Source organism: Gopherus evgoodei, chromosome 3 (genome assembly GCF_007399415.2).
Source record: "Gopherus evgoodei ecotype Sinaloan lineage chromosome 3, rGopEvg1_v1.p, whole genome shotgun sequence".
NCBI classification, from domain to species: Eukaryota; Metazoa; Chordata; order Testudines; family Testudinidae; genus Gopherus; species Gopherus evgoodei.
The window spans coordinates 99,748,607-99,763,466 of NC_044324.1; the positions used below are offsets into that span (position 1 = coordinate 99,748,607).

The window sequence follows — 14,860 nt, forward strand, 5'->3', positions numbered from 1 at the left end:
AAGAAGAAGAGAGGGACTGAGGGACCCCCCGCTGATTGCCGCCAAAGACCCAGATGTGCCGTCCCTTTCCATTGGCCACCCCAAGCACCTGCTTCCTTTGTTGGTGCCTGGAGCCAGCTCTGAATAAGAGTAAAGATTTGTGTACAGTTAAATTAAGATCGTTATGCTTGTCTGTTACCAAACACATGTATATTTTCAAAACAAAATAGTTTAAATTTGGGTCTTCCTTGCCTGTCAAGACTTGCATTCAGAGTTCCAGGTTATATCTGAAATAATAAATGACATCCTAGTTTGTGACTCATAAGCATCTAGAAGAACAGAGAGATGAGGAAAATTCATTGCTTCAGGTGATAGTGAGATCACTGATCTCAAGTCAAACACCAAATCAAGCCTTTTCAGTGAGAGAGGAACTTTTTTCTATTATTTTTGTTTGAAAATATAATGGTTTGTAATGCTAACATCTTCTGTCATCATACTGAGCTCCTTAATGTAAGTGGGTATGTTAAAGGAAGGCAGTGTGATCTAGTAGCTAGAGCACTGGACTTGGACTCAGAAGACCTGGGGTCAATTCCTGATTCCGCCACTGACCTGTGGGTTGACCTTGGGCAAGTCATTTCCCTTCTCTGTGCCTCAGTTTCCCCATCTGTAAAATGGGGATAATGATATTGGCCTACTTTGAGAGCTACTGATAAAAAGCATTATATAAGAACTAGGCATTGTTATTATTAAGTACAATGCTGAATAGAGCCCTTAGAGATGAATTCAACCCTCAGATAATATAACAGCCATACTGAGTCTGACCAATGGTGCCTCTAGCCCACTATTCTGTCTTCTGACAGTCACCAATGCCAGATGCTTCAGAGGGAATTAACAGAACAGTGATCCATCCCTTGTCATCCACTCCCAGCTTCTGGCAGTCAGAAGTTGAGGGACACCCAGAGCATGCGGTTGCAGCCATGACCATCTTAGCTAATAGCCATTGATAGCGCTATCTCCATGAACTTAGCTAATTCTTTTTTGAACTCAGTTATAGTTTTTACCTTCACAACATACCCTGGCAACAATGTCCACAGGCTGACTGAATTGTGTGAAGAAGTACCTCCTTTATGTTTTAAACCTCCTGCCTGTTAATTTCATTGAGTGACCCCAGATTCTTGTGTTATGTGAAGGGGTAAATAATACTTCCTTATGTACATTCTCCACACCACTCATGATTTTAGAGATCACTGTCGTATACCTTCAAGTCATCTCTTTTCCAAGCTGAGGAGTCCCAGTCTTTTTAATCTCTCCTCATATGAAAGCTGTTCCGTTCCCCTAATCATTTTTCTTTCCCTTCTCTGTACCTTTTCCAATTGTAATATATTTTTTGAGACAGAGCGACCAGAACTACACCCAGTAATCAAGGTGTGGGCGTACCATGGATTTATAGAGTAGTATTATGATATTTACTGTCTTATATACACAAATGCACAACTCCCACTGATTTAAGTGAGGTTTGAGCCCTCTTATCTGAAGGCAGAATTTGACTGTTACAATCTAAAATGTGGTGCGGGATTTTCTTTTAGACAATCAGTGATAAACAAGGAAGGCAGAAAAGATAGGCGATCATCCCCCCTTTAGCATCTATTATGTAATATGATACAAAGGCAAACAGGTCTGGCTTCCAGGGTTGTTTTCCCAGGGTTAGGAAAAAACAAACCCAACCAACAGTCTCCTGTAGGAGCTGAGATTAGTTGAGTCAGAGCTAATCATTTACAGAACACGTAATCCTCCCATTGCCCTCTACCTTCTGTTCATGTTAAAGTGCAGTCACTGTCAAATTCACAACACCGCTTCTTTCTGTTTGCAGAAGTGACAGGTTATAATGGTAGCACATGGAGCAAAGCCCTGTCAGGGTGAAGTGACAACAATGAGCCGCTAGTATTAAAAGCCCCAGAGTTAGGATACTAGATACACCATTTTGTTGTTTGGCAAGAGAGAAGGCCCACTGAATATTATACATATGAAGTTAAAGTACAGGGACCAATTTCACCTCTTTGTTTGTATGTGGCATTATACAGTGCAAAGAGTTTTTTCCTCTCTATCTATACATGTGTAGAGCAGTATTACTATCTTGAGTGCTAGGACAGGAGCCCAGCAGAAACACCATCCAGCATATCACAGCCCCAGGGGAGGCATGGCCGGATCCCCAGCCCGCTTGCACTAGAGAAAGCACACACTACTCCTTTCTGAAGTACTAAGTATGTGCACTGCAGAGCGTGTCTCACGCAGCCAAACTGTCCTGCCAGACTGGCCAAGATATCCTGGGAACTGCCAAGCACACACCACTTTCCTGTCCCCCCTGCTGTGTTGTGTGGCCTCATGCAGAAGCTGAATAAGATTCCCTGTAAGTAGGAGTCAACGTAGTTTACATATAGAGTCCTGTTTCTTCCTTTCTCTTTTAGGCAAGCAAACAAAATGGGAGGTCACTGAAGAAGAGAGCTCAAGATTTCCTTCTCAAGTGGAGCTTTTTTGGTGCCCGAGTGATGCATAATCTCACCCTAAACAACGCATCAAGTTTTGGTACCTTGGGCTTTATTAAACCCCTCCTTTATGAACTACTTGCTTGGCATGCTATCCAGACTTCTCAAGCATGTGGAATTGTCTTCTGGCTAATGTTTCTCTGACCAGAGCCCAAACGATTATACTACATACATTGCCAACTGCATTTTTAAACAGCGTTCTTAGCAGTAATTAGTTGGTACCCTAGGATTAATATCAATTTTTAAAGGTTTGATATTTCTTTGTCATTTTTGAGCTAGTGCTAGGAATTAATTTCCCAATATGTAAACTGGGGATAATGATACTGACCTCCTTTGTAAAGTACTGAGATCTAAATAACAATAATAATATCACTAATAATAATGATTAAATGTGCTATGTAAGAACAAGGTAATATTATGATTATTTAACTTGGCAGTAAAATACACAATCATATTCCCCAAGATAAGAGGTCCAGATAAGTGATTTTAAATGAGAATAATGCATCTGAATCAGTTTGGCAAAAATAATTGTTTTTCACATCAAGCCATTTACAAGGAATTTAGCAAAATATCTTTATGGCTTAGCTCTGGGATAATAGACATCAAACACAACATCCTGCTACTATTTGCTTTAAGGTCTCAAGTTCACACTTCATATATTTTGAAGCTTTTAACATTTTAACATCCTTCAAAACGGATATTTCCAAATTAGAAATTTTTTCAGCATGAAGTGAAAAATCACGTTACAGTTAGCACATCATTTCTCAACTGATCTCTGTATTGGGTGTTAAATTTTTAGCTTTCATTCAAAGGATATTTGAAAAGATTGTAGTGGGAGATCTGTTTTAAATGTGGTGTTTCCTTGAAATCAGCTCCAAGACTCTGTCGACCATTGTCTGGTTATTTAGTACAAGACAAACAGAAATAGAGCAGAGTCAGGCTCATTCTAGCGGAGTGCAGCCTTATCTACCTCCAGTGTGTGCCCTCTTCATGTATAAAGCATGTCTCACTTTCATCAGTATTTTTCTTTGATGTAATTAGTGGCCAAATAGCCTACAGGACAGTAAACATATTGAGCTAGGTGGGCCAGTGCAAACAGAGATTAGAGCGAGAAGTTAGGCACTATTTCTTGTTGGTCTTGGCAGGTCATTTAAAGTCCAACAATTATTTGTTTGTTTCACTTGCTTCTTGTAAAGTGTTGAGAGATGGTCGCAAAGATAATTTTGCTACACTCTCTCTTCTCTCCCCCCCTCCCAAGGTTCTTTTCATTTGATCCGTATGCTACTAGATGAGTACATCCTGCTAGCCATGGAGACCCAGTTCAACAATGACAAAGAACAAGAACTCCAGAATCTGTTGGACAAGTATATGAAGAATTTGGGTAACTTGATGGTTACGTTTCATTCCTTTTGTTCTTATTTATTTATTTAAGTCCTGCCCATGAAAATACTTATGCACATACTTAACTTTTAAGTACACGAGTTGTCTCACTGACTCCAGCTGGACTCCCCATAAGCTTAAAGGTAAGGTCTTTACAGGACTGGAGCCTTATTTTACCTTTAGGGTACATGTACACAGCTATTAAACACCCATAGCTGGCAGGGGCAGCTCCAGGCCCCAGCGTGCCAAGCGCGTGCTTGGGGCAGCATGCCACGGAGGGCGCTCTGCCGGTCGCCACGAGGGCGGCAGGCAGGGTGCCTTTGGCAGCATGCCTGCGGAGGGTCCGCTGGTTCCGTGGCTTCAGTGGACCTCCCGCAGGTGTGACTGTGGAGGGTCCCTCAGGACCAACGGACCCTCCGCAGGCATGCCTGCAGGAGGTCCACCGGAGCCGCCTGCTGCCCTCCCGGTGAGCGGCAGAGCACCCCCCGTGGCATGCCGCCCTGCTTGGGGCAGCAAAATGTCTAGAGTCGCCCCTGATAGCTGGCCTGGGTCAGCTAATTCGGACTTGCAGGGCTCCAGCTGTGGCGCTGGAAAATTGCTATGTAGACATTTGGGCTTAGACTTGAGCTCAAGCTCTAGGACCCTGCAAGGGGGGAGGGTCCCAGAACCCAGCTCCAGCCCAAGCCTAAAATGTCTACTCAGCAATTTTTAGCTCCACAGCCTGAGCCCCACAAGCCCGAGTCAGCTGACTCAGGCTGGCTGCGACCATGTTGCAGGTCTTTTATTCCAGGGTAAATGTACCCCTGGTGAAGTATTAACATGAGCAAAGGCCCAAAGGGAATTTTAAAAGAGCATTTTAAACATTCACAGCTATCATTCTACATCAACACTGACACTTTTATCATACTCCAGGCACTTTGCTGTGAGGTGAATAAAGCTGAGTAAAGCTCAAGAAATTGCATTTGGACCAAATTCAGGTCTCATTCACACCATATAAATCCCAAGTCCTGGGTTCAATGGAGTAGCTTTGGATTTACACCAGTCTAAATGAAATCAGTCTTCAGCTTTTTGTTTCTTGATGGTCAAATTCTGCTCTTTGATACAAGCAGTTCCCATTGATTTAATCTGAGGGGGGAAACTGGCCTTTTAAAATTATTCTTATTCAGCTTTACAGAGTTCTGTGCTATGCAAAATTTGCATTCAACTTGGGCACTTGGGTGAAACTTGAGGACCTGAAGTGAAATCCTGGCTTCATTGAAGAGAATAGCAAAACTCCCATTAACTTCACTGGCGCCAGGCTTTTCCCATGGTGTGCGATGAACTTGAGAAGTACTGAAGAGAACAAGTACTTTTTGCCAGGCAAATCTATAAAATGTATGAGCTTTATGGGCTTTTGAACTCCCCTTCTCCACCTTTCCATATGATTAAGGATTAAATGTTATGAGCCTAATTCATTCCTGGTGTAACTCAATTGACTTCATGGCTGGAGTGTTTCCACATACTTCAATGACATTTCCAGAGGGGTGAATTTGACCCAAATAATTACTGGTATTGCTTCATTTAAGAGCAGTTCTTCTGTTACGATGTAGGTCTATGGACATAGAACGCAATGAAAGGCATTTGAGCAGGGAAGACACTAATAAAGTTGCATATATTGACCATGTAAAATTTGAAGGCTTTGTAGGATTTTTGTTTTAAAATAAGTGACCAAACAATGTTAATGAATCACTAATAAGCCCCTTGTGTTCTCATCAGCCAGTTCACATGCTGATGTACATGCTGATGTACATGGACATCACATGCTGATGTACATGGACAGTGAGTTTATGTGTTCTATATGTATACAACAACAACAATCAAGAATTTTCTTATACTTTTCCAGATGCAAGTAAAGCTGCCTTTACCGCATCACCAAGCTCTTGCTTCCTAGCAAACCGCAACAAAGCTGCTACTCTTCCTAGTGACACTTCAGTCAAAAATGAGTGCCTTGCAGAGCAAACGTATGTGTCATTGTCAGCCAACCAGCACAGCAGTTTATATTCTGGCTTGAATCCCTTCTCCACCGGGGACAGTGAAAATATGCAGCTAACAGGTATTAATCAGTTTTTAAGCATATAGAAAATAATAGAGTAATAAGGAATAGCCAACATGGATTTGTCAAGAACAAATCATTGCAAACCAACCTAATTTCCTTCTTCTATAGGGTTATTGGCTTTGACAGGATTATTAATAAGAGGAAATCTGTAGCCATTATATATCTTGATTTTAGTAAGGCTTTTGACACATTCCCATATGACATTCTCATAAGGATATGTGGTCTATATGAATTTACTATAAAGTGATTGAAAGACTCAAAGACACAGGTGCTGGCTTTTGTTTTTCCCGCTGGGTGCTCCACCCCCACTCTGCCCCAAGGCCCTGCTCCTGCTAGGCCTCTTCCCCTGAGGCCCCATTCTCACTCCACCTCTTCCTTCCCCCGCTCTGCCACCTCCCCCGACGTCCTCCTGCCCGTCATTCGCTCATCTCCATCCTCTCCCCCAAACACCTCCAACCAGCCACTCCCCCATTGACAGCCAGCCCTGGGGCCCACCGAATAGCTGATTGGCACCCAGCCCTGGCACCTGACGAACAGCTGATTGACGGCCAGCCCTGGGGCAGCAGAGCCACTATGGCTGGTGGGTGCTGAGCACCCCCTATTTTTGTGTGTGTGTGCTTGAGCCCCAGAGCACCCACAGAGTTGGCACCTTTGCTCAAAGAGCAGTTATCAGAGGACTTATGAAGTGGATTCCTGCAAGGGTCTTTCCTGGATCCAGTACTATTCAATATTTTCATTATTGACTTGGCTAGTGAAGTAGATAGTATGCTTATAAAATTAGTGAATTACACCTAGCTAGGAGGGGTTGCTAGCATTTTGGAAGACAAGATTACAATTCAAAATGACCTTGACAAATTGGAGAATTGGTCTGACTTCAACAACATGAAATTCAATAAAGACAAGTGCAAAGTACTTCACAGAGGAAGAAAAAAATCAATCACACAACTACAAAATGGGGAATAACTCAAATAACTTTAAATTATCTAGGATTATAATGGATCACAAATTGAATATGAGTCAACAATGTAATTCCATTGCAAAAAAAAGTCTAATATCATTCTGGGGTGACAGGAGTGTCATTATATAAGACACAGGATGTAATTGTTCTGCTCTATGCAGTACTGGTGAGGCCTCAGCTGGAGTAATGTGTCCAGTTCTGAGCACCACACTTTAAGAAAAATGTGGACAAGTTGGTGAGAATCCAGAAGAAAGCTACAAAATGATTAAGGGTTTAGAAAACCTGAATTCTGAGGAAAGGTTAAAAAAGTCGGGCGTGTTTTAGTCTTAAAAAAAAGTAGTCTGAGGAGTGACCTGAGAACCGTCTTCAAAACTGTGAAGGGCTGTTATAAAGAGGACGGTGCTCAATTGTTCTCCATGTACACTGAAGGTAGGAGAAAAAATAATGGGCTTGGTCTGCAGCACGAGACATTTAGGTTAGATATTAGGACAAACTTTCTAACTATAAGGATAGGTAAACATTGAAATAAGCTTCCAAGGGAGGGTATGGAGGTTTTTACTGGAGGTTTTTAAAAACAGGTGAGACAAATGCCTGTGAGGGATTGTCTTGTACACTGGTCCTGCCTGAGCTCTGGGTGCTGGGTCAGATGACCTCTCAAGGTCTCTTCCAGCCCTACATTTCTGTGGTTCTATGCATCAGGCTCTTCTTTTTACTGATACCATTGCTCTTTGAGTCTATAGTTACTAAAGGGGGGAGAATATTGTGTAAACTTTTTGTAATCAACTGGTGGTTGTGTTATGGGTCCCCCTCGAAGCCAGTTCACAGAGGATATGAGTTGTTACAGTCACTAGCTGCAGTGTATTTGCTCTGGAGCTGGGGCTGGAGCAGCTCATGCTTTTAGCTCTAGAGTTCCCAGTTCAGTCCTGGTATATTAGCCAGTAGAGGGTGGCTGTCACATTAAGTGGAGGCACCACTGTGGACCTCAGATGCTCAAGAGGAGCTTCCTTTGAGCAGTGGGTAGAAGCATCATTGTCTCAAACATTTGAGATCCACAGCAGTTTGAATACCAGAGGTGCCCCCCTCACCATTTAATGTGATAGCTGCCATGTTGGCCAACACACCAGGGACTGAACTGAGGGCCTCCAGATCCTCTGCAGAGCAGCATAGTGGGGAACCCATAACACACACTCACCACTGTGTTATATATACAGTTTTAGAAAAGCCCACTCTAGTCAGCATCTGAGAATATCACAGCATGAACGCTACCTAACACTAATGTTTGTTTATTTCAGGTCAGCTGGAGCTCTCTCAAAGCTCTGGTCATCTGATGACTCCACCAATTTCCCCAGCCATGGCCAATCGAGGAAGTGTTATCAACCAGGGTCCAATGGCTGGGAGACCGCCAAGTGTAGGCCCAGTGTTATCCACACATTCACACTGCTCTTCCTATTCAGAGTCCCTTTACCAGACATTGTCACAAACCAATCAGAGCTATTATGGAAGCAATTCCAACTACCAGGCCATGTTCAAGCCCCAGACCCCTACCCCTTCAGGAGTTTATCACCACAGGGCAGAGCACAGTCGATTTGCAGCCTTGAGTGAGCAGCAATTCTCCAGAGACTACTTCAGTAGCAGTTGTGCTGTATCTCCATACAATCCCAGGTCTCCCTCCAACTACGGTCCCTCCTCGACTACACAGGATACACACAATATGCAGTTTTTGAACACTGGGAGCTTCAATTTCCTGAGCAATTCAGTGTCTGCTGCCTGTCCAGGAGCAACATATCCCCCTAATGCTTCCAATGGTATTAATCTTTATAAGCATCTTCCTTTCTCTTGGACTATCTATTTATATCCAGAAGCAATACTTGCTCATAAGGTGTTCTTCAGTTCCTGTTCACAACTTCTATCCTCCTGTGCACCCTGACTGGTTGCCACTGCTTTGATGACACAAAGCAGCTATAAAGCCAGTGTAACTACTTACTTGAGGATTGATTTCCCAATTCCTACTGCCCAGGGGGATACCTGGGTGGCACAGATAGCAAAACAGAAGTGGCTTAAAGCAGTTGCAATTCAGAATTTTGGTCCTAGTGTGGATTGCTGTGAACTTAAAACAGTGGCCATGTCCCACCCCAGAGATGTGGTCAGTGAAATGATTCCTGTTGGGACTGTGACTTGTCAATCAGTTTATGAAGTGATTTGGGGTCCTTCAGGATGAAAGGCACAGCACATATGCAATACCATTATAATTAGAATTTTCTTTCCTTGTATTTTTTCTTGACCATACATTTCAAAATCTATTTACTATTATGGGTCAAATTTTCAAAGGGGCATAACTGAATTAGGGATATGAAGCTGAGTAGTTGCTCCTGTGACTACTTAATTGTGGATGAGATAGGATTGATTCTGACTTTACAGTGAAAGATTCACTCTGTGCCAAAACCTTGGGCAAGTTCTTAGATTCTCTTCTCTCTTCATTGCACATTGATAATGCCTTAATGTTTAATAAGCTGTGTGCCAATGAATTCACTAAGTTACCGTAGCTAGTTAGGGAAAACTTAAAAGAAGTGGATTTTACATAATGGATTTATTATGGCATAATGACTACAACCAGTCACTTGTAGCTAATTTATATTAGTTCTATAAATAATCCTTGTTTAGCTTTTCATATACATATTCATGAGAACAAAACAAGGATAAATAGAAAATGAAGATGCGGTTTTTGGAACTAGATCCAGATATTTGAGCTAGGGTTTGAAGTTTGAATTCAAGGCCGCATAAAAGTTAGTGGTTTGGTTTGCATTCCACAGTACCAAATCCTTGTAAGAGTGGCTGTTCTAGTTAGCTTTTCTCTACAGCCTGACCGGAACCAGAAAATTGGCCCCTTCTGGATTGGAGCTGACCTGGAACAATGTATTTCAACTTGGAGATGCTAATCCTAGACCACCTAAAATTCAATTGGTTCAGTTGCAAGCGTTTGGTTTTGACCCATCTCCATTTTTGCACTTCAAGAGCATGATCTGTCAGTAGTTCTCAAAGCACTTTACTAGCATTAATTAATTGAAATCTCACAGCACTCCTGGGAAGTACTATTACTTCCATTTGACAGACAGGGAAACGGAGGCACAGAGGGGTAATGGATTGCCCAGGGTCGTGCTGATAGGCACTAACAGAGATGGCTGTAGAATCCAGATCTTCTGACTCCCAATCATGCAGTTAAGCCACTAGAGCAACCTTTCTTTTTTATGCAGTTATTTTATTTTACTTTTTGTTTTTTCCTGTCAATAGGATACTATGGAAACAACATAAACTACCCAGAATCCCACAGACTTGGCTCAATGGTGGATCAGCATGTTTCTGTAATCAGTAGTGTAAGCAGCATTCGATCACTGCCGCCATACAATGACATTCATGACCCGCTCAACATCTTAGATGACAACGGAAGAAAACAGGCAGGCTCATACTATACAGATTCATCATCTTCAATAGTCTGTCGGACCCCCATAAGTAAGTACCTCTGATGATCAAGCAAGCACTATGAACCTGGTAACACCTTAATACAGTGTAATCTGTACACCTTTGCCAAATCCTGTAGTCCTCACTTAAGGCAAAACATCCACTGACGTCAGTGAGTTTTTCCAGAGTGAGAACTGTGTGATCCCAAGGTGTTTGGAAAGGTAAATATTAAGAATAAAGGACTAGTTCGTCCTCCTTTAACTTCATGGAAGTCAGCTGCATTATACAAGGCCTCATTTTTGATTCAATATTATTAATGGGGTCAGAAGAACTGCAACGAGGATGTAAATCACAGCATAATTAGACTCTATATACATAATATGTATTTGCTTCTAGACCCCAGCTATTTGATTTCCTTTCCTCACTTTTCTGCATATCTTGTGCAATAAACTGCAACAGATGCAAGAATAATGTCTTCTATTTTAGACAAATCATGTGTAGAACTGGAAGTTTTTTTGGTTCAAAAATGCCAATTGGGTGAAACTGAAACTGTTCAAGCTTCAGTGAATCTCCCAACTCAAAAGGAGAAGGTTGAGAGTGGCTTGATTACAGTCTGTAAGTATCTGCAAGGGGAATAAATACTGAATAATGGACTCCTCAGTCTAGCAGAGAAAGGTATAACACAATCCAATGGCTGGAAGTTGAATCTAGACAAATTCAGACTGGAAATAAAGCGTAATTTTTTGGCGATGAGAGTTATTAACCACTGGAACAATTTATCCAGGGTTGTGATGGATTCTCACTGACAATGTTTAAATCAAGATTGGAGGTTTTTCTAAAAAATGTTCATTAGGAATTATTTTATGGAAGTTCTGTGGCCTGCATTGTACAGGAAGTCAGACTTAATGACCATAGTAGTCCCTTCTGGCCTTGGAATCTATGAATTTATGAATTCACATGACAATAACACAAACATTTTTGGGGAAAAGTTTCTAAATTGCCAAAATATCCAATTTTGACATTCAAAACAAAAAGTTTCAGATTTCTGAGTCGAAATAACTTTTCATTTAGAAATGTTAGTCATTTACACTTTAAAAAGGTTTAAAATGTGGGTGGGGGAAGACTGACATTCAGGCAAAATATTTTGATGTTATCATGATGAAATCTTTTCATTTACTCAAACTGAAAAATATTTCTGACAGTTCTTGAAAATTTCTGAGGAGATTTTGATTTGTTGTCCCAATTAGGATGGGAATTTTTTTCTAAATCTCAAAGATGCTCTCAGGAAATTTGTTTTCTGTTTAGCCCTAATCACATGTCACTTGCACTCTATACTAGAGCATGCCTTTTCTTGAAGTTTCCAAAACCATTGCAGCCTGAGTCTTGATAATTTTTATTGGTGATGTTCCCTTTTTTAATGGTTAGCAATATTCAAGACTTAACAATATTGAAATGCTCATGGCTGTCCTCCACACGTGGTTGAATATGACTATGATTGCCCCATCTCTCGTTCTGGCTCCTCCTTGTCCACTTTCTCTGGGAGAGCTGCGTCTGTCTGCTAGTTAAACTAGTTTTGACTAAAAGGGCCATGATTTTGAAATATGCAAAAAATTTTGTGGAACTGTGCACTAATTCTGTGGATGCACATGCCAGTCAGATATCCCTGTCGGCAAATCTGAAAACACTTAATTTGCTATTGACACATACAGTCTCCTGATTGTGAGAACAATCATGTTAATAAGCGTGAGCAACAATTTGGCCAAGACAGTCAGACTAAAAATGATTCCCCAAATCTAGGAATGGGCAGCTGCCCACTCATCCTGCCACTTAACTGTGCCCTTGTTCTTTTCCTTGCAATAACTTCTTAAAGAGCTGTATTACCTGTGCCAGTCACAAAGAAATCCCAAAACAGAGTTGAACTATGGTTCTTCTGGAGACTTCCACTGCTGGCTGTCTTCTTTAAGAGAAACTTCAGCATGGAAAAAACACTCCAGGGATTGTCCTCATCAAGAGCCTTTTGTGTCCTGTGATATTTGGCAGCTGGAAGGTTTGATTTTTTTACATCGAGAGGCAGTGATGAAGTCTGAGGTTTGGTCAACACTATCACCTTATGTTGGTATAACTACGTTTCACGGGGTGTGGCTTTTCCATGATGCAGTTGTACTAACCAGACTCCTGGTGTAGACATGCTATGTTGACAGGAAGACTTCTCCAGTCAACTTAGCAACTTAGCTGACTGGAGAACTTTCCCCATTGGTGCAGGTAGCATCTTCACTAAGCGTTACAGCAGCGTAGCTGCACTGGTGCAGTGCTGTAAGCGTAGACAAGCCTTTAAGAGTCAATACTGGAATGACTGATGCTAGATGGGGGAGGAAGAAGAATAGCAAACATGCTTCATTTTACATGCCTTGTGTTAGAGTTGGGCTCCTACTGTGAAGTTCAGCTGGATTTGTAACATCCTAAAAATTCAGGGATGTTCCTTCAGATCTGGGATTTTAGGTTGTCCCTTTAGAAAGAGGGGAGCCATTTGGGAAATTCATATCTGAATCCAGAGTGGGTTCAGATTTCAGCCTCCCTTCCTTCCCCCATTACCCATGTTTAGGGAGGTGGCATGTCTGAATACTTTAGGCTTTTATCTAATTAAAGTAAACTGTATAATAAGATAGAGAGAATCAAACAGAAAATGTGCAGTGACACTTTCCTTTCTTTTCATAGCTTCAAATATGCAAACTGCAATATCTACATCCTCCTCCCAGTGCATGTACGGAACTTCTAACCAGTATCCTTCTCAGGAAACGCTGGACTCCCACGGACAGCCCAATAGAGAGATGGTGTCATCTTTACCACCAATCAACACTGTCTTCATGGGAGCTGCTGCTGGAGGCACTTGAATTAGGAGTGGCATTTGTTGTTTTTTTTTTACATTTTTCCAGTTCTAGCCTCTGATGGTTTTGTTAGTCGTCAAATTCCATCAATGACTGGGATGAAAAAGTATTAAAAATTGGTCTTAAGGAACCTATCCTGAAGATATTAACGCCCAAACAGAAAACAAGCTGTATTCAGATTGTGTCCTGCACATGAATTGCTCAGAAATTGTCATCGTCAATGCGGTTCTGAAGTCATAACTTCAAAGTGAGCAGAAGGAACCAATGATTCTTGCAAACACGTCTCATCTGTGAAGAAACAATTATTCCCATTTTTAATTTATTAAATACACCGCTTCAGTCTTTCATGTAAACCTTTTTTGTATAAAAATTGTTTATTTAATGCCTGTGATGCTTGTTATTTATTAGGATTGCAGAGTCACTGTTTACTTTCTCTTGTTTGACAAATAGTCAAATGTATTTTTTCTACCTCCTATGGAAATGTTTACAAGGTCAATTTTTTACTGCTTCAAATCAATCTAAATCAAAAATTCTTAAGTTTTCTACTGTTGTTCATTAAAATGTCAATTTCAAATGCTTAGAGCCTTATGCTCCTACTTATGTTAAAGTTAGAGTCCACAAGAATTAGTCATGTTATAGGGCAATTTTTTCTTTTAAAATAATACATCTCTACCCCAGTATAACATGACCCAGTATAACACGAATTCGGATATAATGTAGTAAAGCAGTGCTCTGCAGGGGTGAGGGTGGGGTGCTGCGCGCTCCGGCAGATCAAAGCAAGTTCGATATAACGCAGCTTCACCTATAATGCGTTAAGATTTTTTGGTGCCCAAGGACAGCGTTATATCAGGGTAGAGGTGTAATAATAAAACTTTCAACACCTTTCTTATTTAAATCCCACCTTTAGGGACTGCAAACATTATCCTCTAAATATTTCATACCATTGCCTGATATTGTTGCCAGATAACTGAAATTAAATGGAAACTGTGCCACAAAATCTCCTGGAATTCTGAAAATTTTTGTGCTGTATGGGTTCAATCCAGTGCTGATTGAAGTTAATGGAATTACTGTCATTGTCTTCAGTGGGCATTTGGCTAGGGCTCTGTGCACCCAGCATGAATGTAGTGGAGATGATCAAAACATTGCAAAACTCCAGTTATGCTTTAATAACTCTCCCTTTAAAAGGGTCACAATTCTGTAGGAGTGTTTGTGGAGGGGGCAGGCAGCAGAGCTGGATTTAGTGGCAAGCAACCTGGGATGCCAGGCTTGGGGCGGGGGGCACCATTTGGTCTAGGGCTGGCCCAGCTCATGAGCCTCTACATCCAGCATTTTCAAAAATTCTATAGAAAGGGGGCTCAACAGTGAATGGAGGAAGGGATTTATTGGAGCATCTGTTCCTACACATGAACAGAGCAAAGAACAGATGCAGACGCATGCAAACCACGTATCAGTCCTGAAATGGGCTACAAATGCAATGAAAAATAAGGTATTCAAATGTTTAACAAATGGAGGGGAGGTGCTAAAGACGCTCCCTTCTTGGGGCACCATTAGGTGGGAATAAACA

The 14,860-nt window shown here is 41.5% G+C and overlaps 1 protein-coding gene across 1 annotated transcript in view; it reads left to right on the plus strand.

Annotated features, from left to right (window-relative positions):
• Window positions 1-13,968, plus strand: part of RFX6 (regulatory factor X6) — a 46,652-nt gene extending 32,684 nt beyond the window's left edge. Inside the window, exons 14-20 of the mRNA XM_030554240.1 lie at window positions 2,445-2,562; window positions 3,781-3,903; window positions 5,785-5,994; window positions 8,248-8,760; window positions 10,244-10,462; window positions 12,966-12,968; window positions 13,127-13,968. Coding sequence (XP_030410100.1) covers window positions 2,445-2,562; window positions 3,781-3,903; window positions 5,785-5,994; window positions 8,248-8,760; window positions 10,244-10,462; window positions 12,966-12,968; window positions 13,127-13,302 — 1,362 coding nt within the window. The 3' untranslated portion in view covers window positions 13,303-13,968. The remainder of the gene's footprint in view (window positions 1-2,444; window positions 2,563-3,780; window positions 3,904-5,784; window positions 5,995-8,247; window positions 8,761-10,243; window positions 10,463-12,965; window positions 12,969-13,126) is intronic.
• Window positions 13,969-14,860: the final 892 nt, after the last annotated feature.